This window comes from Python bivittatus, unplaced genomic scaffold (assembly GCF_059951505.1).
Source record: "Python bivittatus isolate LINGU-HERP-01145 unplaced genomic scaffold, Pbiv_v1 ctg000330_np1212, whole genome shotgun sequence".
Taxonomy (NCBI): domain Eukaryota; kingdom Metazoa; phylum Chordata; class Lepidosauria; order Squamata; family Pythonidae; genus Python; species Python bivittatus.
The window spans coordinates 58,117,117-58,142,288 of NW_028277058.1; the positions used below are offsets into that span (position 1 = coordinate 58,117,117).

General features: G+C 50.4%; 1 protein-coding gene and 1 long non-coding RNA gene across 5 annotated transcripts in view; one reads left to right on the forward strand and one right to left on the reverse strand.

The window, feature by feature from the left end:
- The window catches only part of GATA3 (GATA binding protein 3), a 47,642-nt gene extending 43,430 nt beyond the window's left edge, over nt 1–4,212 (reverse strand). For all 4 annotated transcript variants that reach the window (XM_025173090.2, XM_025173089.2, XM_088141403.1 and 1 more), the window contains exon 1: nt 3,586–4,212. In XM_025173090.2, the coding sequence (XP_025028858.1) occupies nt 3,586–3,826 (241 nt within the window). In that variant the 5' untranslated portion in view covers nt 3,827–4,212. The remainder of the gene's footprint in view (nt 1–3,585) is intronic.
- A 1,228-nt stretch (nt 4,213–5,440) lies between these two features.
- Nucleotides 5,441–9,686, forward strand: LOC148215983 (uncharacterized). The gene is made up of 3 exons (XR_015796337.1): nt 5,441–5,538; nt 8,206–8,362; nt 9,304–9,686. It is a non-coding gene; the product is annotated as an uncharacterized LOC148215983 (long non-coding RNA).
- The last annotated feature ends 15,486 nt before the right edge of the window (nt 9,687–25,172 follow it).

Genomic DNA, 25,172 nt, shown 5'->3' on the forward strand with positions numbered 1-25,172 from the left:
CCCCCCCCCCCCGCCCCAGCATTCATGTCAAATTAATATCTACAGTACAGGATAGCGGGAAGAAAGGTAGTTTTCCAATACCTCTCTCAGAAAACCACCACCTGCATGAATGCAATTTTATTTGTATCTACTCCGAAGGAAGCCCCACTAATGGACCTCAACTCTTCGTAAATAGTTAGATTGAGGACAGGCACCTCCCTCAAATTTATTTCATCAGAATTTTGCAGAAAAGGCTGTCCGTTCCTTTCAAAGCCTGAGCTTGCCTGTGACGTAGGTTTGTGTGTGTGGTTTTTTTTTAATAATAATAAAAAAAAAGACCAACTGCTCCATCCAAGCTGAAGGTATGCATTTACTCAGGAGTAACCCCTTTGTAATTTTCAGCCATACTAAGGACTCCTTCCAGATTCGGCTGAAAGGTTTAAGAGGCCTCTGATCTTTCTAGTCAACCTCACCCAGCCACTCACCCCGCTTGGGATAGGAAAACCCCTTCATTTCAACAATCTCTCCCCTTTTTCGCAACACCATCCTGGCATGCAAACTGGCTCCCCCTCCCAACCCATTTAAATATATTTAAATTCCAGGAACTTCTTTCCAAATAAAAACATGCTGGAATGGGAAATGCATGGATGCAATCAGTAAGAATTCATTATTCCTCTAAGAAATGCCTATAGGGAGTAGAAAGATGAACATCATATTTTTAAACCAGTGGCTAGATTATTTGGACAACAATTTGGGATTCCTTCCCCTTCTCAACTGGTCTGATGGAGCAAAATCCTTATCTGAGGGACAGGAGAGAAGAGAGATTTCTCTTCATTCAGATCTCTATTTTCTCTCCCACCCCCTCCATAAATAGACCCCAATCCAAAACAAATTTATTCTGATTGCTAGTCCGTAATGAAATCAAGCATAAGTCAAGTCAGCCTCATTCCCCATTTCTTTTCTTGCATTGTGAATCCAGTTTCAAGCAGCGATCAAATGAGTGGACCCCAAGGAAAAGCCCCAGAGTTCATCTTCTGCTTGGGCGGAACACAGAACTTAAGAGACAGACTTTTTAGAAACAATAATAAAATGATTGCATCTTTCGTAACCATGTAGCATGCCTTACTAGATCGCTGCGTGCCATCTGGCTTAATCCTTACCTGAGAAAAAGCAGGAATGATGGGAAGTCAGTCCTACTCATGATAGATCAAAGCAACGGCTTGCGAGTTAAAAAGAAAGGGAGGGAAGGACTAATAACATTTGTAAGCAGAGTGAAAACTCTAATAATCGACCAAGGCAATTACTAATCAGGGGTTAATTTTGGTTGCTCAACTGCTGGATTGTAGATGTGTGTGTGGGGAGAAGGCTCAACTTTCTGTCTTTTAACTAGCACATTGCATTCTGAATATCATGTTATTTTCCCTCTTCTCTCCCCCCGCCCCACACCCCATGCAACTAATTTCTGATTTGGAAAACCGTTGAAAAACACCTTGAAAACTCTCTTGCAGGGCAAATTGAGAAGAAAGAGAGAACAGACTAATTTCTGATGTTGTCCGTGTTCGCATTTCCACCTTTTTTTAGGAAAAAAATACCCTTTCTAGCATAGAATGCTCTGGGAGCAAAATAGAGCTCCAGATCGGGAAGGAAAGCAGTAACTTTTAGCTCCTAAAGGAAACTGGATGCAAAAACCAAATTCTCAAACTACCCCATCGTTCAAAAAGCACAAAAGTTAAACTGTTTTGCCTCTCATGGTTTTCAAAGGAATTGTTAGGCTAAATCACCTGGGCAAGGTTACACTCAACGAAGAGGAAGTCCTGTTGGTCAGTTGCATTTGAGTCTGAGTACATTTGCAAAGGTTGGGTTTTGCAAAGGGCAGCATGCTAAAAGTATTTACGCTTATGAATTCAGGAGCCCTTGGGTTATCATGCCCTCCTGAAATTAAAATTACACACACCCTAATCGTGGCTGAGTGACCTTTACAGGCACCTATCTGGAAGAAGTGTTCTGTGACTGCCCAGTGAGGTAGAACACTTCACTAAATCCTAACAAGGTCTCTTTTTTGGCGTGAATACACAGCCAGAATCTTACAAGCTAAGGGAACACAGATCCACTTGAGAGTAATTTTTTTTGGTCCCCTTTACAACTTTAATTCCATATCTTGGGCAATTCTACATCTCTTTTCTGGAATTATATTTCAGAAGGTTTGCAGGCATGATATCTTATATATTTTCCCAACCAATACTTTTGTAGGTTTAGGTAGTTTCCCAACCTACAAGGGTAACTTTTCTCCCTTTCTCATTCCAAAATGAGTGGTTTCAAAATCGGTGTCCAAAAGCTACGTTCTGAGTTTTCATTGGGCATTGTTAATAAGAACTCGAAATGATACCCAAGAGAGAGAAATCAAATCAGCGATAAACCTCAAGCTTTTTTATGGATGCTTGGGAAAGCTTCATTACTGGATGATGAGCTTCATCCAATAGGCCTGTTCCTAAAGCTGGGTTAACCGTAGGCCTTCGCTGCGCTCCCAAAGCATGGGGTGCTCAACCAACCATATTAAGGCTTAATGGAATTGGTTCACACAGCTTGTTAAGCCTACAACTCACCCAATTCCATTTTAGCCTAGTTTAACATGTGCAGATTTAGAAAGAGGTCTCTCCAGATTCCTGAGGCTGGCTGTCACTAACCTGGGTATCAAGAACTTTATACCCCCTAGATATTGGGGGGGGGGTCTCTCTCAGATAAGGCCAAATTCAAAAGTGATAATTCGTTCCTTCCTCCAGGGAGGGTTCCCATTGCATGGAAACTCTTGGTGGGGAAATAGGAGTGCAAGCAAGCACCCTTCCGGTGCAGAACAGGCTGCCCGCAATTCCACTTGCACCTAATTTACCCGTTGCTCAAAGACAGGAGGGGCAGAATTCGTTCCTAGGGTCAGTTCTCCATCGGATCAAGACCGCCTATAAACGGGGAAGGGAGGCCCATCCTTAGCCTGATCAATGAACGAATTGGCAGCCGCGCTGGTACAACAGGCCAAGTTTGGTGGGCTGAGGCTCAGTTTCTTCTTCACCCCTCATCCTGTTGTGCAAACCCAGCCTGTCTGATTAGTCTAGGATTCGCCAAGTCGGTTCATCCAGCAGCCTGCTGAAGTAGGACATGTGAACGCAACCAGCCCAAAGCCCAGGTTGAAAGACCCGAGAACTTTCACTGACCTAGTAACACCGGGGGGGGGGGGGACACACCAGAGAGAGAGAAAGAGGCTGCGATGTCGCCCGTTAAAAAAAAGGATTAAGGACCGGCGGGGATCGCTGGATTAAAGAACCTGGGCCTTGCGAGCCTTCCGCAGAATTACTGTTCTCTTTCGGCCGCTAACGGCTCGACCGGCTTACTTAAACCTGCAGTCGGGAAGCCGAGACGTGCAAATGCAAGTGGGGAAAATGCGCGGTCTCTCTCACACAGACACACATACACACCCTGCGCTCGGTTTCCGGAGCTTTCTGCTGGCTGTCAAAAGTAGCATGGGGGGGGGGAGATCTGAGGGGGTATGAAGAGCAACAGCAAGTCCCGCTGGTCGCCCCCCTCCCGTCCTGGATCTCTCGGCAGGGGACTCACCGTGATGGGTCGGAGGGTACCGCTGCACCGTGGCCCGCACCGAGTTGCTGTAATAGGAAGGAACGTGGTTGCCCTGCCCGTCGATATTAAAAAGTACATCCATTTCCTCCGCCAGAGGATACTGCGTGGGGTCCATGTACGAATGGCTCAGTCCAGGGTGGTGGGAATCCGGGTGCTGCCCGTTGAGAACGGCCGGGTGGTGGTGGCTGACCCACCGGGGCTGATCCGTGGTGACTTCCATGCTGTCCTCCGCGGGATGACCAGGCGGGGTGGCCGGGGAGAACGGTTTCCTTTCGGCTGTCGCCCCCGTGCAAAAAAGAAAAAAGGAGGAAAAGGGCAACCGGGCCCGGGGGGGAAACAGACTTTAACTTAAAGGAAGTTTATCTGAGCGTTCGTCAAAGCGCAGATCCGAAAAACCGGAGCGGGGAGAAGTCTGCAAAAAAATGTCTCTGTGCCGGGAAAATCGCTGGAAGGTGTTGCTTTGAATAAACGCCTCTCTCCCCCCTCCAAACCGAAGCGAAGGGGGGGAAGGAGAACGAGAGACCCGGAAAATCACCGGCAGAAGTTCCCCAGCCGCCGCCGCCGCCTTCCCCGGATCCGACAGTCTCTGCTTCCCTTCCTTTGATCACCTGCGAAGAAGAGAAGGGAGGAAGGGACAAGCGAGGGGAGGGAGAGAAAGGCGAGAAGTCGGTTAAAAACGCCAAAGCGACCCCTCAGCCGCTCTGCAAAAAGACCGGCGTCCCGCGAAACTCGGGCATCCTGCAAGCCTCCGCGGCGCTCGTCCCCAAAGTCCCCCTGACTCACCTCTCGCCGCAAGGAAAGGGAAGGGAAGCGCCGCGCTCTTTCGCTTTCGGGCTCCGCCGGCTCCTCGGAGCACGGGCTCGGCGAGCGCAAACGCGAGCTGCGCAGCGCCGGCTTCCAAGCGCGCCGGGAGCTGCCCGGCTCGGCGCTGGGGGCCTGCCTTTCAGCCCGCCGCCTTTCCGCTGCTCTCCCCAAGCAATTTCAGCCGGAGCAGCGGCGGAGGGAGCTCGGGCGCGGTCGGCAGACGGGACTCGCGGTTACTCTAATGGGCGACTCTTCATTTCGGGCGGATGGGCACGGGGAGGCTTAAAAAGGCGGGCGAGAGAGAGCACGGAGGGCGCCGCACGAGCTGCAGAACTTCGCGGCTGCTCAGAACAAGTTTTGTTTTTGTTTGGGGTTAACGCTCGCAGGGACCGGTATCATTTTGAATGCAACTGGAACGAAGCAACCCAGCGGCAGAAAAGTAAGGGGAGTGGGCAAAGCAGGAAGGGGGAAAAGCGTGAAAGAAAAGCGGTTTTAAAAAAAAAATGGGGGGGGGGAAGAGATGCAGCGCCGGGAAAAAAGTTGCAGAGGAGGAGAACTCGGTCGGCTCAAATGGTCTTCCTCCGCTCCCTCCTCCACCTCTCTCGCTGTCTCTCTCTCTCTCTCTCTCCCTCCCCCTTCCTTCCTTCTCTCTCTCGTTTTTTTTTAAAGGGAAGGCATTATTTCTGAAAGAATCAGGATGGCGCCAGCAGGCTCCGCATTTAGAGACAGCTGTGGCGAGACGCAACTTAAGGAGGTTCCCGTATCATCAGCGGGGAGGGGCCTGTCCTTCAACAAGGGGAGGGGGAGGAAGCAAACTGCGGCCGGTCCCCTTCCCTCTCCCCCCCCCCCCCAAGAAACAGCGTCTCTATTCCTCCCACTCCTACCGGGGGCGGAAAGATTGCGCAGGACTGCCAGCTTGAGAAAGAGTTAATCATCGCCAGGCAAATTTAAGCGGGGGGGGGCGGTATTTCATCCTTGTTTCCTCCTCTTTTATTTTTTAGGAGCACTCCTTTCCAAGCACGCATAGGAGCCCGCATACAGCACGACCCGCACCCCAAATGTGCAATTTCAGGGGAAAGGCGATGTAGAACGCTGGCGTAAATCGAGGAATGTTGTAGTTTTGTTAGGGTAAGGAGATTGGCTCGTGCAGGTGGGGCGTTTACACGCGGTTAAACATCTAGTGGGCTTCCCTACCCCTCCGTGAGTTAACCGAATTCAGACGCGACAGAAATCTTAGGTAAGCAGGTGGGGATAGTTAAAATAATGGGTAATTTGGCCCTTAAAAGCTTTTGTGTGTGTGGGTCTGTGTGTAACGCGAATTGTTACGACCGTCGGGAATGCGTTCACCGGTCGTGGGCGCAATACACGGGAGGAACTTTTAAGGAGCCTGGCGTGAATAGGGCGAGTCACGTTTTTTCTTTTCTGCGAACCACGGTTCTCCCACAAGTATCCCCGCTTTCTGAGTACAGACAATCCAGTTGACGGAGAAGCTGTTCCTGAAACAATTGACTTTTGGAAATGAAAGGAGAGAGAAAGAGACGAATGGATACTCTCAGAGCCAATCACCGCCCTCTGCTTGCCGACGCCTTCGGCGATTGGCTGCTCGCCCCGCGTTCGAACTTTTAACTAAGCTCGCAACGTTCTGTCCATTGAGTCATTGCATCCCCTAGTGGCTCGTTCAGACTCAAGAACCGAGAGGCGCGGGGCCCTCCCCACTTTTCCAAGGGCAGCAAATGGGCTCACCTTCCCTTCCGCTGCCCCCCCCCCGTTCTTTTTGTTCGCTCAGACCAGCGTGTCTCAACCTTGGCAACTGTAAGATAGGTGGAGTTCAACTCCCAGAATTCTACGCTGGCTGGGGAATTCTGGGAGTTGAAGTCCACCTATCTTCCAGTTGCCAAGGCTGAGACACGCTAGCTCAGGCTTTACCTTCAACGAAACGAAAGCAGAGGAATCTCGAATTTGGAGGTCGGGAGGATCACGCCAAGGCTTAACACGGATCTAGGTCTCAGGGGCAAAAGGGAACTGAGTTTTCGACTGGGTGCTCTCCGATCGCCGCTCTTCCCGGGTTTGCGATCGGTCGTTTTGCCCCTGAGATCTAGACCCGTATTAAGCCTTGGCGTGATCCTCCCGACCTCCAAATTCGAGATTCCTCTGCTTTCGTTCCGCTGAAGGTAAAGCCTGAGCCAGCGTGTCTCAGCCTTGGCAACTGTAAGAGCGATGCGCGCGCATGTTACACGGATCGGGGAAAGAGAAAAAGAAACGAGGATGAATAAAAAGAAAATAAAGTTTCTGGAGGGCGCGCTAAATAGATCTGTCAGTCTTTCCATAGTATTCTGACGTTCTGTTCAGAAAGAACAGCAAAATGTTTCGGTTTCAGTAACGTCTGGTCTGCTTTAACCCATTTTCACTTTTCCTTTCTGTAAAAGGTCTATTTTTCGACCTGGGTTTGGAGATTGGAGGGGCTGAATCAAGTTGAATCAACCGGGATGTGCAAAGAGCAATTTGAGTGTCCTCCTTAATTGTCCTAAAACTTTTAAGGATGACAATGATGTGCAAGTAATGATAGTAAATAAGGCTCTTACTCTGCTCAATAAGATTTGATTTCCTGCCCTGTCCACTCCAAAATGTATAGCCCAAAGCTTCTGCGGACATTTTCTCCTTCAGTCTGTAGCAAGTAAAACAATCCATTTCATCTCTTTTTCCTGACACTCTCCTAGTTCCACAAGTATACATCTTATGGAATAATTGCTCCCAGACCCGAATCATTTCAGACCACAATATCAACTGCAACGGCTGTAGAAAAATGCACAGGAGCTGTGATTCTGGCTGATCTGTACTTGGCAATCTGTTTATTGAACAGGTGCCCTACAAAATAAAGATGGAATTAATTGATCGAGACTGTGTAAAACCTTAAAGGGCAATCCGTGGAGGGCTGGCTTTCCACATGTTTCTGACACCGTATGTTTCCTTCAGAATCTTTCACGCTACAGTCTTCCCGTTCTTAAAAAATAGAGTTTAAGAATATTTAAGCAAAGATAATCATTGGAAATCTTTGGACTTTACCTACTCTCTCCAACAGAACTCCAGGCAAACCTATTTAAATATTACAGTCTGGAGGTTTCTAAAATCCACAAATCACACCATCTAATCAAGGAACATGTCTTGTTTTCTCTGACTAGTATTTTCTCTGGAAAATTCCATTTCTGGTGGTGTTGGGCGGAGAGTTTGGGAAACCAGAAACAGTTCTTCTCTTCCCCCCCCCCAATTTTCTAAATTATATTTATCATCTGTACCGTCTTTTCTCAAATTCCAAAGCATTAACATATTCTTCCAATTTTTAGCACTGTTGTGAGAACAAGGAGTAAAATCATGATTAGCACGTGCAAATGGAAAGACGACTTCCAAGCCCTACATGACCATTAAAACCTGGGGCTGCATTCACGCAACAAGCTAAGCCTTAAATGGTTTCCTTCTTTGTGGTTTAGTGTGAATCCCAAGCACTTAGTTTATTTAATAACCCATAGTGAAACTTGGGATGTTGTGTGAACATAGCCAGGGAGTAAGCTAATCTCATTCTCCTTCCCGTTCAGGCTAAGCCCACAAACATATTTGTCCACTCTTGGGAGGCAGTGAAACTGACTCTCTTATAATTCTTTTGTAGCAAAAGTTTAGAACCAAGTAGGAAAATCCCATCTCTGGGGACTGAGTGGGACTGAGTTGGATACTGGCGTGGGGAGGGGGTTAATTCATGCATGCTGCTTATTTTTCTATTCCTCCCCCCCTTTTTGAAACTAGACCAACAGGTTAGAGTTTTCCCAGAGCTATTGCCTATCCTGGCACGGTCAAAGGGATGGGACGAGATGGGACAGTGCGCGTCTGGAAGGACTGGAACTACTGAAAAATTCAATCTAACACAACATCAACCATCTGCAGAGACAATTCCTCAGAAATGGTTGGTAGAAATATTCAACTCACCCTGCCTGGTCATAAAATTGGGAATCAAGTTTTGATGTCTTTCTTTTCCTTGTACTCCCGAGAGAACACAAGTGGCTGAGCGTCACAAGCCCACGTTGAATTGGTGTGGAATATTTTGGGATTCGGTGGGTTTTGTGAAGCAGGTCATCTCAGTAAACCATGATGGGGTCCCTCTCTCTGGGCATCACAGTTTACATGAATACAGGTATTGGGACTTGTTAATCCAGGTTTAGGGTTTAGTGTGTTTTATGAATCCTGTCTATGAGTCTGATATCTGAGTAGGCACGCAGTGAGATACACAATCAGCATATTGAAGACCACAGTGGGTCCAATGGGAGTGAAGCTCCAGTCATTTTAGCTTGTATTCTGAATCCTTGGGAAGGAAGGAACAGACCGTGGTTATCTCTGGTGTCCAGCCACTTGTATGTATTCAGAAAGGGGCATGTGACAGATTCAAGAGATCTGCATGAAAGTTAACCCAGAATAGCCACTTAAACTGCAGACTTGGTTTGTCTTTTAAAAAAAAAAAAAAAGTAACTTGAACATCCAGGTAAAAGAATGTGGTCCAGAAGTCTAAGCTATGTTTCCACCAATCATGTGTCCAGGATGAACTATGGTTTATTTCAATAACCCAGTTTTCTAAGCTTGGCCCCAGCCTGATCCATGTACTAACCACACTGTCTGGGCTTGAATAATACATAAAGTTAAAGTATGGTTAGCTTGTGGCCCAGAATGTTGTGGGAGGTCCACCACTGCCACACTGTTCCCACCACTAGGATGCCCCCCCCCCCTTCGCTTGATCTTTTAGCTTGGGTCTTGTCTTCTGGTGGAGCAGAAAATGAATGGATCCATACCTCCACCACAGCCTTTCTAATATTTGGAAATGGGTCTCAGATCATTTCATATTTTCTTCCCTAGGCTACACTCAACCATCTCTTCAGCCTGTTCTTATTGCTCTTGGTCTCTGGACCCCCTCACAGTTTTTGCCTCCACACCTGGATTAGTCCAACAAGCGCTTTCTTAAACTGCAGCACTCCATGGACCAAGCGGAAGCAGGACTACTAGATCTGGTCTGTAAACATCTGAAGGACCACCAGATGGCAACAAAGAGTTAGAATTTGTGTTATCTCTTGGCTCCCCTCTAGTGGTTACCAGGACTTTTGCAGAGTGGATGTGGCAGCTTTAGTTGAAGTTACACCAAAACATGAGTAGACCAATGCTATTTCTTCTCCCAAACTGGATCTCTATTTCTGATGCTTGGAGTCAAAAGAGAGTCGGTAAAATTCACTATTCAATAGTTGTGTTACCCAACAAGCTTAACTCCTTTTTTTTAAAGTAACCCATTTCCCAAGTTAATGCAGCAATAAACTGAATCATAAATTAATTAGAGGGGCTGGGTTCATACAACACCAAGCCACAAAACACTAATCAAGATTAAAAACTAACCAAACTGAAGTTGTGCAAATGCAGTTTGCTAGGACTGGTTAAGCATGCTGTGTGAACATTCAGGTTTTTTTTAATCCTATGGTGAGCTCACAGAACCCTTTTAGTTAAAGTGAACTGAGTAGTTTTGTGGTTCAGCAGGCTGAGGAAATCTAGCCATTCTATATTAGCAGGTTGTGTGAACCAAGCCATTAGGGTGAGCCATAATATGGTTACTCTGGTTATAAAAAGTTACAGGGACCCAGTCCCTGTTAACCTGTCTTTCCAGACAAGCTCTATCGACTTCCCAGTTTAATTCTCAAAATGGTTAATGAGAGGAACAGAGCTGTGGCCAACACAACTTGAAAAAACCACTTACAACTCCTGATCCGACAACGCCTTCTCCCTTACAACACGGCACTTTCACATTCTACCTGTGGCTGCAGCTGGAGGAAAAACTTGTAGAGTTCCGATAAAGGCTTGTTTTCTCAGAAGGCAACCTTACTCAATTTGGCCATTATTCCTGGGCAAATTTGCAGAGCTTTGCACAATAAAGGAGGATGGGGGCAGGCCACCAGCTACAACGTAGTTGCAACTCGGTTTTCAAATATCCCTCAAATCCACTCCACCCTTGTTCCAGGGCTGTTTCACCTCAAGGGGCATTTCACACAATTTAATCTGGATTGATACATCTGTAGGACTGTCCCTTGGTTTACTCCAGAGTAATCATAGGGAGCTGGTTTAGTGTGGTAGCTCTGTTTAGCTTTAAGAGCACAATCCTACAGGATCTACTCAGAAGTAAATCTCACTGAACTTAACCAAATAGGGGTCAAAAAAGACACACCTGCACAATTCAAGCTTTTTTTTTACATCCTTGTAACAGAACCATTAAAAAAAAAATAGTAATTTTTTAAACTTAACTCTTTGAGGGTTTCCCAAAGATTACATATAAACTGGCCATAATGTACAGAATATACATTTGGTTAAAGAATGGCTGGTTAGCTTGTGTCTGTGGGTTTATAATACTGCTCAGTCCTAAGTTGGTTTGTTGACACTATATGGCTTAGTTAAGAAACCACTGCTTATCACAACAGGTTAATCCAGCTATCATGGTTTGTAAATCGAGAGGCTTCTCCCCAGGGATTTAATGAAGGATCATGCGTGCCAGGTTAAGCACGCCATGTGAAGGCAGCCAATTTAATAAACTATGGTTAAGGATGCCATATGCTGGGTGAATACAGAGCTCAGAGGAGTTTATTGCCCCCTCCAAATAACAAAGTGCTTCCTGGGAGTAAGTCTTACTGAATTTGGGGGCTGGGTTTGCCCAATGCATTGGATCCAACCCAAATGGAGTTGCAGCATTTGTAATTCAGTACATTCTGGCAACCACAGGATGGTTTTGCTTGAGCACCAGGATATGTGGATCCAGTAACCTGGGTTTCCTGTGATGTGTACACACCACAAATGGGGCTTCCTTTGGAACATGAAACCACTTCACACAAGAACTATTTTTCTCTGGAAGGACTGACAAGAATTCCCTTCACTAGGGGCACCTTTCCTCTGGCAGAAGAATGCTCCTTGATACCATGGTAAAAGACGCCATGCCAAGGGAAGCAAAAAAGAGAGGGATCCAAGGATAGGTGTCTCATACGCCCTTCCCCAAATATTTCCTATCCCCTATGGCCAAGGGGACTGAGTCAGAGTCTCCAGTAGATAGAGGAAGCGGGTCCATGAGAATGCCACCTGTTCAACTCTAGGAGGAAAATCAGCAGGGAACTTTTGAATGGATCCAAAGCTGCTTTTGGATCTGCAGAGGTTGGACTAGAGCAGATTCAGAGGAAACACTGGAGTGCAACAAGATTCCTTTTACAGAAGACCAAACATTCAACTTTCAGACAGGGTACTCAGGAATTAAGCCATCTTAGACAATGATTGCATTGGCAAAAAAAATTCCTCTGGTTCCTGAATCAACCCATTTTCTGGACTCACACCTCCCAACCAACCAAGATTAACCTTACCCCAGCCTCATGCCAATACAACTGGCTAAGTTTTAACTGATCAGGTTAAGCATGTTCCGTGCATCAGTCTAAGGCTATCAGAACTGAGCTACAAACTTTTGGGCAACTCTTCGGGTGCTCAAGTAAGTTGGGAGCAAAGAATGTGAATTTTATGCCTCTCCTTGCTGTTATTTAATGGCCAGTTAAGTTTGGCAACCCAGATATAATCCTGGTCCTAACACAGTTACACTTCCAAAGTGTCACAGGAGACAATCTCCAGGCTCCACACAAACATTGGAGGGTCCATTTACAAAACTTCTTTCCAAACCTTTGTTAAAATTGCAGTTATCGTTGAAATGTGCAGGACCGTGTTCTCAGTCTTAATGCTCTTTTCCACTCACATGACCTGGTTCCCAGTCTTTTGCAGACTGAGCCAAGTAATGTTGACTACAGGGGACCATTAATATAGGAAGCAGTGAAAGGAAAACCTACAATACAGCTAACTCGAGACAATCATAGAGGTGACTCCATAAGGTCTCACAAGAGTTTGGTTGTTTTTACTACATAAGGCAACCCCTCTAGAAACGGGCATTCCTCCACATAGTAAGTTAAAATGAGGCTACCAACTCCTGCCTGAGTTTACATTCACACAACAGCCAAATCCTAAACCTAAGTTTAACAAATTGTAATTGGTTTCCATAGGATGCAATGCTCAGACAAACCAGATTGTGGCTTCACGGAGTGCCCTAGTTCAAACAACCCATTAAGACAAGGGCTGGATTCCCACAACCCTCTGAACACATTTTAGTAAACTAGAATGTTAGGGGCCACCCAAGGGGAAGAAAGAGGGAAGGGGGCCTCAAGTAACAATTCCCCCCTGCCCCATTCCAGGATGGGGCTACTTCAACTTTAGCTTAGCACACCACAGAACCTCAGCCAGATGTGACTTAAGCAACCTGCTTCCAACAATCCATCATAACAAGCCATGTGAACTCAGCTTCCCCCTCTTAAACTTCCCCATCTTGCTGCCTCCTCCAATAAGCCCCCCCATAATGAACTTGCCTCCCCTTTTGGTCCAAGCTGTCCTCTGCCTGCTGGGGAAAGCCAGCCCTCTCTCTCCTGGCTCCTAACTTCGGCTCTGCTGGGCCAGGTCCCATCTGGGAAAGGGCTACTCAGCCCTACTCATTGCCAACACTTCAGGCAGGCTAGATCCAGCTCAATTGGAAGCTGAGGAGCCCCAAAGATGCCCTTCCTGAAGGAACGGGGTAGGCTCCCTTTTGGTTTCTGTGCTCCGGTCAGCTCCAGCCTGGCCAGTTGGCTTGGAAGCCCAGCTGAAGGCTGAAGCTTGGGGGGAGGAGGCTGACTTGAGCCAAGGCCTTTAAGCATCCCGGTCAAGACCCTGGTACCGCCTGCAGTGAGGCGTTCTGGGGTTTAGCGTGTGGTGTGAATGCAACTCATGTGGCTAGTTTAAGGTTCAGAGTGTTGTGCCAGCCCTGGAAATTGGTTATTTTGGTAACCAGGTTAAACATATGTGAATGCAGTCACGGTGTAGCATAAGGGTCAGAACACAGGAATTTGAACACAGCAATGTCCAGTCATTCTGGCTGGCAGAAAAGTTAGTATGAAGATAAAAGGAGAATTAACTCCTTGGGTTAGCCATTCCCTGGATGGGTCACGCAAAAGCACTGTGGGGCTTACTTCTGAGTAAACACACACAGGGTGGCCTCTACAACTCATTCACCTCCCTGCCCCATCACCTTGGGGCCTGATCCAGTTGCTTTTGAGTTGCTTTTTGTTCCTAAGCAGTTTCACAAATGATCATGCTTTGAACGCAGGAGCACATGGAACTCTGCCACATATAAATAAGATGCTCCTCTACGGGGGGGGGGGTACCTCAATCCTACCATGAGCAACTCGAGGAAGCACATCTAACATCAGGATCTGAGAGAACTGGCACGGTTTGCACTAGGAGATCCAGGTTCAAATCCACTCTCAACCAGGTTTAAGGACTGTTCCTTCAGGGTAAAACTAAGGGACTCCCCACAAGTAAACCTCCTGGAGCCCTCGATGGTAAAGGCAGACTATTAAAGCAATGGATTAATTGAGGTAGAGATGAATCTGATCAAATAATTAATACTTTAAGGCTTGAAAGTAACTCCCTCCAATTGCCAGTGGAAAACTAACCAGCTGGACTGTTACACCAAAGCAAGGTTTCTACCCTTCGGCTGTCTCCACCACAATGCACAGCATGCTGCTGGTATGGGTGATGGGAAATGTAGTCCAATCTACACTAGCTTTAAAAAAAAAATAGCTTGGCACAATTCACCCCACACCATCCCTGACCTCGCCGAAAAACCATCTGCTTAAATCCCCGACGAGCAGCTCGGAAGATTTCTCACCTCCAAGACCGCAAACACCTGGGAAACCAGCCTCCCGTTCTCCCCGGGTCTGCCGGCCAAAAACGGTCAAGAACACCCAGGACAGAACCGGCTTGCAACCGCACCTTCCAAACCCAGGCGAAAGCAAAAGGAGTCTCCGTTCAGGCTAACAGCTGCCTCAGCTTCGGTGGTTGCACCAGGCCGGCTCTCTTTTAAGGGCCAGCATTTTAAGGGCATGGTAGGTCGCAGAAAAAGCGTCCTTTCGGTCCCTCCCCCGTCTTAGCGCAAGACCATACCTGGCTTCGCCTGATTCTTCAACTACCCCAACTTTTGGGTTCCCACGGTAGACTGAGTTGTAAAGGAACATCCTGGCTGAGTTCCCGTGACACGTTAAGTTACACCCTCGCTCCCCAGGATTGGTTTGTTATGCGAACGCACCCGCTAGTTCAACACCCGGTTGAGCGTGTTGAACACAGCCGGTAAGTTAGAGAATCACTAATTAAAGTTAGAGCTTTGCTATTAAACTCCACCTGGGTGTGGACTCGAGCCTCCTGGCTTTTTCAAATCGTCGGTTTGGCAGCTCCTCCGCGAACGTTTCAAGCGGCGGGGTGTCGTCCTGACCTCTCCGAAGGTCGCCGGCGCTCAGATGCAGAAGAACAAGGCGGAACCAAAGAGCGGAGCCGAGCGGTCCGCTTGTACTCCGCAGGGCTCGGTCCAGGACAAATAACGCCACACGGGAAGCCCCCTCCAACTCACCAAGATTAATGCTGGCCGAGGTTCTCACGTTGTGCCGCGCTGCTGTTAGGTCTTTCGCTGGGGCGGTTTAGCGGGTTGTATGAATGTAGCCTGGAGGACGGACCTCCACTTTGCAAGGCGAGCATTGCACCCTCAAAAAACGGCTTCTTCCATCTGCCGAGGTTACTCATGAGTAACCCTTCCCCGGGGGGAGCAGAACTGGCAAGACAACCCCCGCCCCCGCCCCGATCTTCCTCTGGTCGCCTAAAAGTGGGAGGGGGGAGAGAGAATTGACTGAAAGCGCGGCTGGGATTAAGTTACCGATAGTTTACTGTGCTAGGATTTTATAGGGAAGCAACCTGGAACAGGTAAAGCTGTGTAAACAGCCCGCAGCTACACATCGGAGGGTTACAGAGGGGACACGGCCCAGGGCAGAGATCTACAGATTTCTCTTTGTATTCTCCCTCTCCTCACTCACTCACTCACACACACAGAGCGTGTAAAACAAGTGGCGCTCCTGGGAGCGGTGGGGGAGAAGGGAGGGGAGAGCAGAGCGCCCGTTTTGCTGGGCGAAGAGAGAGAGAGGCGAGCGCCAGCCAGCTTGCAGACCTGGGCGCCCCCGGCTCGCTGCACGCCCGGTGCTTCCCAGCCGGGCGAAAGCAACGCCGGCCACAAGAACTAACCTGCTCCCGTTGGGGCTCGGGTTGCTGTAGGTGCTCCGCTCAGAACGGAGGGGAAAGTCGCCCTTCCCCGCGCCTCGGTGGATCACAGGCGGTCCGCAAGCCTCTGAAGCCTGCGCCTTTAGTGTGCGTCAGAAACCAAAGCACTGGCTTAGGCAATTCGCGGGCGGGGCTCTCTGAGTCGCCTTCACCCACGGAAAGCGCTTGCTTTGGATCAAGACAGTTACCACAAAAAAGTTGGTTCTGTTTACGAAGTCTCCTTGGACCGCCCTTCTCTGAAGCACACCGAAGGAGGTCCCTAGACCCGCCAAAGTGGCTTGTCTCGACGTGCTGGGAGAACTCAGTCCCCGATTTCAAACTTGTGGTCCGCTGAACTGGAACTGAGGGCGCCGGATTGTAGCTCGACCTTCTCTCCCCACCTCCTCGTGGTTCCACCCCCCTCCCCATCTTTTCTTGAAAATTCCCCCCTCCGCTTCCTGGTCAGAGCCCTTCACATCCCTTTCATTGATTCATCATTCTCTGAAGATGGGGGGGGGCGAGGGGGGGAAGAGGCGTGGAAAGCACCCAACTTTTACCAGTCAAACTGGAAATTCATCGGTAACTGGAGGAAGCGAATAAACTGCGCCACATCCGATCGCCTCAGTTGTGGTGGTTCCCTGGGCTGGATGCGAAATTCCTTCCCCCCCCCCCCACGCGAGGAGAGCTTTGGGAGTGGGAGGGGGGAAAGACCATGCACGGGGGGTGACGCGGGGTGGGGGGGGGAGAAGCAAATATCAAAGAAAAGGCTTGGGGACATATTGGGAAGGGGGAGTTACGGTGGGTGGTAAACAGGAATGAAGCTTGCCAATCTGAACATTCGCATCTCTACCTCCCCCAACCACTTCTAAAGCTGAACATTAAACGCCCCCCTCCTGCCCCCAGGACAGGCTTGTAAGTCAAACCTGCTACACCAGCTTCGAACGGGAGCTTTGAACATCTCCAAAGCCGGGGGGGGGGGGGGCGGCGGAGGGGATACGGTCCTCGAGTTCAAAAGCTTGAGCGCGGCCCTCAATACCCATCCATTCCGACGAGCCAGGAGGACCGCGGGGGCATTATCCCAGAAGGTAAGGGTTAAGATTTTAATCTTGCAGAAACTAGACCCTACCCCCTGCCCACATATTGCTTGCCCTCCAGAGCCAAGTCAATTTCTCTTTTGGGTTGGGAAAGTTTTGTAGCGGGTGGAGGGTTCCCCGTTCTAAAAGGATCTGCTCCCAACAGATCCAGCGTTTCTTCTGGCTGATTCTCAGTCGGCCGGCAGTTAGTTTCTGCCCGAGCGCCGTGCCAGGACTGGCGGGGGCCCAACTCCGCACAAAAGCCTCGATCCTTGCAGCCGCTGGATCAGACCGAGCGAACGGGGACGAGCGCGTCCCGGGCACTCACCTGGACAAGGGCACATTCACACGTTGGGCCGATCTCTGACACGAGTCTCACCTGCCGACTGCCACCACCGGACTCCCGGGAAGAGGGGCGGGGCGGGGCGGGCCTGCTGGTTTCCGTTCTCCCTCCCTTGGATCCAGCCGCGCAGAGGCTCCCACCCGCCGCTTTTCTCCCGGGGGCGTTTAAACGGAACTTGAGCAGAACCCGAATAATAAAGTCGCAGCTCCTCTACACGTGTTTGCTCGGCTTCCCCGCAGAAGTCCCGGCCGCCGGGACGTTTGAGATCCCGATCAGTGAAAAGGGAAGGATCGACTAGATTTTGGAACTCCACCCTGGTGACAGTCGCCGCTGCTCGAAGAAATCTCCAGGAACTGACACCGTAGGATTTGTTCCTGAGTAAACCGGCTAAGATCACCTCCTAAAGGCCTAACTCACCCGCCTCCTTTAACCTCCTTCCAGCCTATTTGTTACTGCAAAGCTTTAATTTAGACGGAGCTTCTCTCAGATGGCACTCCGGCTCTTAGATGAGTTTGTTTGGAATAAGAAGCCACCTTTTAATGCATTTTAATGCAGAGGGTATGTACATTTTAGGGAAATTCTGTATAGAGCTAGAAGCAGACCTGTGCCCCTTTGAACAGAACACACTTCCAGCCTTTGCATATAGATATATAGATGAGATATAGATGTAAAGATGAGATATAGATATAGATATAGATATAGATATAGATATAGATATAGATATAGATAGATCAAGTTCCTAGAACCATGTGTGTGTCAATCAAAAGGAAATTTTGAAAGTGGAACTTTTTTTTCCCACCTGAACATGTACTACTGCCTGGAATATCTGCATTCAGTATCTGTTTATACTGATATCTTAAACCATTCAGTCAATTGTAATGCAGATTTATTGGTAGTATTAGCATTGAATGAAATACAGTTATAAGCATTTTAGGTTCAAACAACTTAGCATTTTGAACAAAGCAGTCCAATCTGGCATCCCGAAGAGCCTTCAACACCAACCTTATAAAGGATCTCTCTCTCTCTCTTTCACACACAGACACACACACACCTTTTCTGTTCCCTGAATTCTGGGTTGTCAGCTTAGGGTCAGAGAGAGAAGGATGAAGCCACATATTTAAATAACTTCTCACAAAGCTGCAGGCTTTCGTTTCTTCTGGTCTTCTTAGAGCTTAGGCATGCTGACAACCTTCATGCTACCATCTTAGCTTCCTCTATTTTTGAAAGGACTTTTTGAGTTAACAGAATGGGCTCTACTTCTCTTAAAAAACCTGTGAGAAAGGAACCCAGTCCATCACAAAAACGGTCCCCAAGGCGAGATGCCTAACCACATTGCCTCCAAAGGGGATACATTCATACCTGGCCCTCCCCCATTTTTGTTGACTTCCCGCTAGCTTCAGCTGGAGAGTTAATCTTGGTACCAGATTAGTGCCAAGTGGCAAGATATTTAAAATGGCATTTTAGTTTAAGGCACAGGCTGCTTGTGTGGAAAGAAGAAGAGGAAAAGGAAAAGGAAAAGGAAAATTCTGGCTTTGCTTTCCAATTCGGTGGGTTGCTGGAACAATTCCTCTGAATGCTGAACACATCTTACCTCAACTTCCTTTCCTTCCCTTCCCTTCCCTTCCCTTCCCTTCCCTTCCCTTCCCTTCCCTTCCCTTCCCTTCCCTTTCCCTCTCCCCTTCTCAGTGGCTCCTCATCTCTTCGTTTCAAGCTGCCTTACAAAGCCAAAGACGGCATGGAGGAGGAGCGACCAGAGGACGACCTTCTCGAATGGGGGCTTGGAGGAGTTGGGGGGGGGGGTGCGCTGATCACTGTCCTGGAATCGCCCCCTTCTTTGAAGTCAGGAATAGTCATAGGTGGGACTGCCTTGTTGTTAAGCCACCCTCCCCGACAACGACCATTCCCCACTCACCCGCCACGTTTTGTTATTCTGCTGGGCTACTGAGAAAAGGCGAGAGGAGCGGATAATTCAGGTCGCCTTTGCACAACCAGGCAGCGGGAACACCAGGTCCAGCCGAGCCACACCAAAAATGCCATCTTTTAAAGAAAGCTCCCAGATTCAAGGAAAACAATCCACCCTCCTTAGCCTTTCTTTCTTAAACTCTGTAAGGCCCGGGACCGTCTTAACGAGATTATAGATCGGGCAGTTAGGGCTGGGTATGTTATATCCCATCCCTCTACCTAACCTCAAAAGCAGTAAACGGATTACTTTAATTCAGGTAGATTGTTCGAACTAATCGACATCTGATGTGGGCACTCGCTGTGATTTCAGTCAGGAGACGCGTGCGAGCATCATCATCATCATCATCATCATAATAATAATAATAATAATAATAGGATGATAATGATGACGACGACGACGACGAACAACAAAATGATATTAATAAGAACACTAGAAAGGGCCGCCGCGTCCAGACAATAAATCTAAACTGGTTCCTGAATTAAATTATTTTCTGGGTTCCAACCACTCTGAGTTCACCTAACACTAAACCAAGTTTAAGGCTAGCCAAGCTTACCACGCCATGAGAATCCAACTACTTCAGTATGTAACTGACCCGGTTGTGTGCGTCTAGCGCGCGGTTCACAGAATTGCAGCCAGCGGGCATTGGAAAGCACCCTCGGGAGCTGTGCCCCCGCAAACGGCCAGAGAGGATGGTTCGGCGAGAAGGCCGCCCGCCTCGAAGCAACCCAGACCCACGGACGCCTGTTCAGCAGCTATGCAAATATGGAAAGGCACAGTTTATTCTTGGAAGGACTCGGCCTGGCGTGGAGGAAGAATCACCAAGGAATACAAACCGCCGCGGCGCGCTTCAGGCAGAAGATGCCTTCACATGGACACGGGGTCAGCAGAATTCCAGAAAGACCCACCTGGACATCTTGGTTGAAGGGAACTTTCTTCCCAGGAAGGGGTCCGGATAGCGACCAGGCCTCCGCCCTCTGCTGATTTCCAATGCTTTCTTTCTACCCACCCCCATCCCCCCACTTCGGAGCCAGAACTCGGAGCCCCCGAGGGCGGCAAGGGAGGTCTGTGGACGCCCAGGCATGCGGGGCGTGGGCACGGACACTGCACAAGGACAATGCAAGGGAGAGCCACGCTTTGGGGAAAGGGAGGGAGGTATCTGCGTTGGGAAACCGTTCCGGGCTGAGCCCGCAATTCGAGCGCACCAAAAGGGAGCGTCCGCAAGCAGTTAAAATCGGGGCCGAAGAAATAACTCAGTCTGCTTCCTCAGTCCTCCAGCCTCCGGTGCGGCGCTGGGGGCAAAATGTTGGAAGGGGGCAGGGATCTACCCTGCGCCAACACGTGTGCGCACGCCGGAGCCAGATGAATGAAACTGACACGGGCTTCTTCACAGAGAATGGGTCTCAACGCGAACGCGCGAAGCTGCCGGAGCGGTGAACAATCCTGCCCGCTCGCATTAAGCCAGCTCCCTGTTTGGGGTCCGTCCTCCTGTCCTTCTCCTTCTCTTTGTTCCTGCCCTTTCTGTCGGCGTTTTCCTCTCGGCCTGCCTTCCAGCGGAATTGCTAGAGGGCCGAAACCTCAGAATGGGATCAGAGGCCGGGGGCTTTCGAGGCGCCTATGAACGGGGACCCGTTCGGCAAACGGCCGTTCCCACCCCTCACCCCCACCCCCGAGAATCCAACGCTGCTAAGAAGCAGAAGTGGGGAAGCCACAGTAATTCCAGGCTCCCTGCACCCAACATTCGTTCCCTGGCCCCGCCAAACGGAGCCGCGCCGCGCCATGGCCAGGATCCACAAGCCCACAGGCATGATGGGGCGAGGATGCGAGGGGTCTGCAAGGAGGGTGCTTCATTCCCTACTCTGCGGTCTCCCCCCCCCCCCCCATTTGTTCATTTCTTGATTTGTATTCCCGCGTCTTTATCTATCCCAGTTTGGATCGATCACATACGGCTGAAAAAGAAAAATATTTTTTCCCGTCCCGAAGCCATTTTTAAGGAAGGTGCGATTTGACTGGGAGACCCATACAGGGAGTGTGAGCAAGAGGGGAAATGGAGAGGGAAGGAAGGAAGGAAGGAAGGAAGGAAGGAAGGAAGGAAGGAAGGAAGGAAGGAAGGAAGGAAGGAAGGAAGGAAGGAAGGAAGGAAGGAAGGAAGGAAGGAAGGAAGGAAGAGTGTTAAAGTCACAGGCCAGTGCCGAAGAGATCCGAATGCAGGCATGAGAGTGGCAGAACATGCAAGTCCACATATCCACATACGGCCACACGAATATGAATTTGACTATGTCTACTAGGGGAATACCTGGAAAGGCCTGTCCGCAAAGATGGAGGCAGACAAAGGCGGCCTTGGAAAGTACAAACTGACAAGGCTGGAATCACGGACCTGACCGATGGATCACTTCCACCCCGATTCGCCCTCCCCAGTCGGTGCCCTTCAGCCGCCACGAAGCTCGGCTGCTCGCAGAGAGGCTTCGGTCTCGGCTGGCCGCAAGAAGAGGCAGGATGGGGCCAGCAACAGAAGCAGGTCCAGGCATTCCCGCGGTTCTGGTCTAGCCCGCCGCCTCCCAGCGCCCCGAGCGAGCGAGTGGGACCAAAGCGCCCGGAATCTGGCATGCGTGCGTGAATTGAATCCAGTCGCTCCCCTCGCTTTCCCTTTGAAGAAACGGGAGACGAGCGCGAGCCAGGCTGCCCTCCTTCCTCGCGCCCCGGGCGCCCCAGAGCCGGCCAGGGCTTCGCAAAGAAACCCGGGACATGGGAAGGATCGTGGCAGCAGGGTCCGGGCCGGGCCGGCCCTTCTTCCCTTTCTCCGCCAGAAGGCTCCCGTGGTTTCCAGGGTCAGGGTCTTGGCGAGCCCCATGGCCTCCCGACTACGCGCCAGGCTGAAGCCTCGCGCCAGGGGCACCTGATCCCCGGGGATCCCTGGCTCCCGCATTTCTCACCCGCCCACCCCCCGCGGGCCGAGCCTCTCGAGTGCTTCCGGATCCGGATCTCGCCGTGGGTGCCAAGAGAAAAGCGGGGAGACTCTCGGACACTGACCTGCTCAGCCGATCGCGCCTTCTCCGGAACGCAAGGGGGGCGGCCCGTCTCCGGATCCCCTGAACCTTCGCCGTCACGGGCGACCTCTGAGTCCCGCGCGGGTTTGCTGCTGCTGCCGGACCCCGAAGCGGAGATCGAGAGATCGGAGCGCTGCGCATCCTCCGAGCAGCCAGCCCAAATCCCTCTGACCTCCCCGCTCCTCCTTCTCTGCCGCCACTATCCGCAGCCCCATCGCCACCGCCTCCGCCTCCTCTTCCTCACCCGGTCAGGGAGAGCGGAGCTCTTCCGGGTTGGACAAGGGCAGAGGCGGCGGGGAGGGGGAGCAAGCCAGAGATGCGGGGCTTGGGGGGCGCACCTTCCCCCGGCTGGCAGGTGGGGTCTCAGGGGAAGGGGAGGGGCGGCAGGGCTCTTCGGTTAGGGAAGGTGAGGTCACGAGGCAAGCAACCTGGCCTCGGCTCGCCTGTCAAGGAGAATTGGGGAAGCCAAGAGCAAAACCGGGGGGGAGGGGGCGGGTGAGCATGTGACCCCTACAATAGTCTCTTTCCGCAAGCTTTCGAGGAAATGCCGGTTTTAAAGTTGCTTCTTGGCGGGGAGATCCTGGAATGAAAGCCTTGCACGCAATAGCTGGGTTCCCACGACAAGCTTAATTTAGTTCGGTGAAAGATCTAGAGGTGCCATTCAGTGTTCGGAGCCTGGTTTGTTTTAACCTTGGCTCATTTGGTTTGCGGCTTGGCAGGTTGAGTGAACCGGGGACGTTTGATTCGTTTATGGCTGACTGTATCTTAAGAGCCCTGGCAAGGGGTTAATTCACGGAGCAAGAGAAACGTTTTGTGCGAATTCGGCCAAGGAGTCCAGTACGAGTCAGCAGGCGGAGGCGATAATCAGTGGCTTGATCGTTACAAGGTCTCCCTGTTGCTGATGCCCCGCAGGTCTCCCTTCGAAAACCTTTCTCACACATTAACCAACGCCAGGCCTGGCCGGCTGGGGACGAAGAGAATCTCTGAAAAACAACAGGCGAAAAATCCGGAGAGGGGGGCTGGAGAAAGGGGCAACCGGAGGAACGAAGCTCGCTGCGGTACACACACAGCCACGTTCAGACATAACAATGAAAATCAGGAGACAAAACACTTGGACATCAAGCCAAATGCAAAGCAGAGGAGTTGGACTGAAATGGATTGGACGGATTTGTTACCCACCGACCCACCCTCGTCTTTCACACACACACACACACACACACACACACTTACTTGTTATCCTTGCTGTAGCGTTACGCTTTCTCCACATTTATTGCCTCGCTTCTCCGACCCTGTATGTTAAAGTTCAGAATCAAACCAGCCAAGACTTTGATGGAAGTGGAATATGGATGGAGGGTTGCGCTATGAACGCCGCGTGCCGTTGAGGGATGGGGGCGTGAGGCGGGGGAGAGATTTCCCCTCGAGCAGAGGCAAAAATCCGGAGAAATATTCCCTTCCCCACTCCCAGTGTCACTGCCTAGCCGCCTCGGGGATCTGGCCGCCCGGAGAGCCGCCGGAGGCAGCGAGGACTCGCTCGCGTGTGGCGAAAGCTGTGCCCACCTTGCCCTCGTGGCTAGAAGCAGACGTAAAACGGGTTCCCCAGGAGGTATTGGCAGTTGGCATTCAGGACCGGGGAGTACCCAATGGGTCGGCGATGCAGAGTTGGCCTCCCGTTGCAAAGACCCATTTCTGGGCAGGGATTCGTTTAAAACGTTTGGTTCGCAGACACCAGGGATTCTCCTCTCTGTCTCGTGTGCATCTGGCCGGGATAGATCGGAGTCAACAAAAAACAAGCCGTCTTCTGTTTCTCTAGCCTTTCCAGAGCTCCAGGCGCTGGGTTAGCGTCCCTTCCACCCCCCACCCCCCCCCGATCGCCAACATCTTTGCGTGGAAACAAGAAGGACGCTTTCCCCGCGCCAACTCTCTTTGTTCCCCAGCCCAGCACGGTCTGAGCAAAACCTCAGCGGATTCGCCCGCGTGAAAGATATATTTACCGTGCCTTAAAAGTTATGGTGACCCCTTCTCCCCACTCCCCCGATCGGTATCAACCGTTCTCTAATGGTTTGGGGTCTGTTCGGTTTGTTTGTTTTTGATTATTCGGATCAAGGAAGATGTGCATACCTAAATGCGCCCCCCCCCCAATTTATTTTTCTCTTTCGAGGTAATGTTTTAGTTTTTGTTGTTGTTGTTTTAAAAAACAGAGAGACGGGGACTGTGGACACCGCCTCCGCGAGAAAGAAAATGCGGGTTTGCCGGGGCAGTTCAGGTGCTGAGGGAGGCGCAAACGCGTGGGAACTGGGATCTGCGCGCCAGGACCAACTGATGCACGCTTCTGCCACGCGCCTGATCAGTGATTTTTTTTAAAAAGAGAAGCTGAAAGTGATAGGCATCCATTTCTTCTTTGCTTCCCCCCCACCCACCCCGCCGAAAAAGCGCGCACACACAAAAGCATTACCTACAATCTTCCTCTTTAGTGCAGGCCAATTGTTTGCAAGCAGCTCGGTAGATGTTCCAGGGAGGGAAAGAAGTGAAATCTGAAATCTAGCCAGTCTGGCCTTTCCCCCCAAAGTTCAGTGAGAATGATGTAGGGTTTGATTCCAGGTTATTCTGTCAAGGGGGCACGCCATGCATGAGTTCACACTGCCGGCTTGGCCCGGGTTCCGAATTAACTGGAATTCTGGACTGGTACAACATTGAATCCGAAACAAGCCCCGGGGACCGATGTAGCATCACCCGTTAAACCGCCATTGAGAAAGCCCCAAAGGCCAGCCTTTGAACCAAACTCAGCCTCTTGTGTGAATGCATCTGCTAGCTTTTCCCTGCCTCGGGTCAAGCCCGCCCAGGCTACGGATTGGTCTAGGATCATAGTAGCACCCAAGGATCCGGATTAAGGCAGGCCACCAATTCACAAGACCAGAGCGAGAGAAGAGGGCCAATCAAGAGTAGCGGGACAGAGCCAGAGATCTGGATTCTTTGTTTCGAGCCCAGGCGTCGGAGCCAGGCGAGGGATTCCCAGTGGCCAATGATGAACGGTTTATACCCCTCCCTGCGGACTCGGGATTCTCTTTAGCCGCCGCGAGGCGGGACCGCGAGGCAAATGGGAGCCCGGGCATGCCCCCCCCCCCCAACCCTCAGCA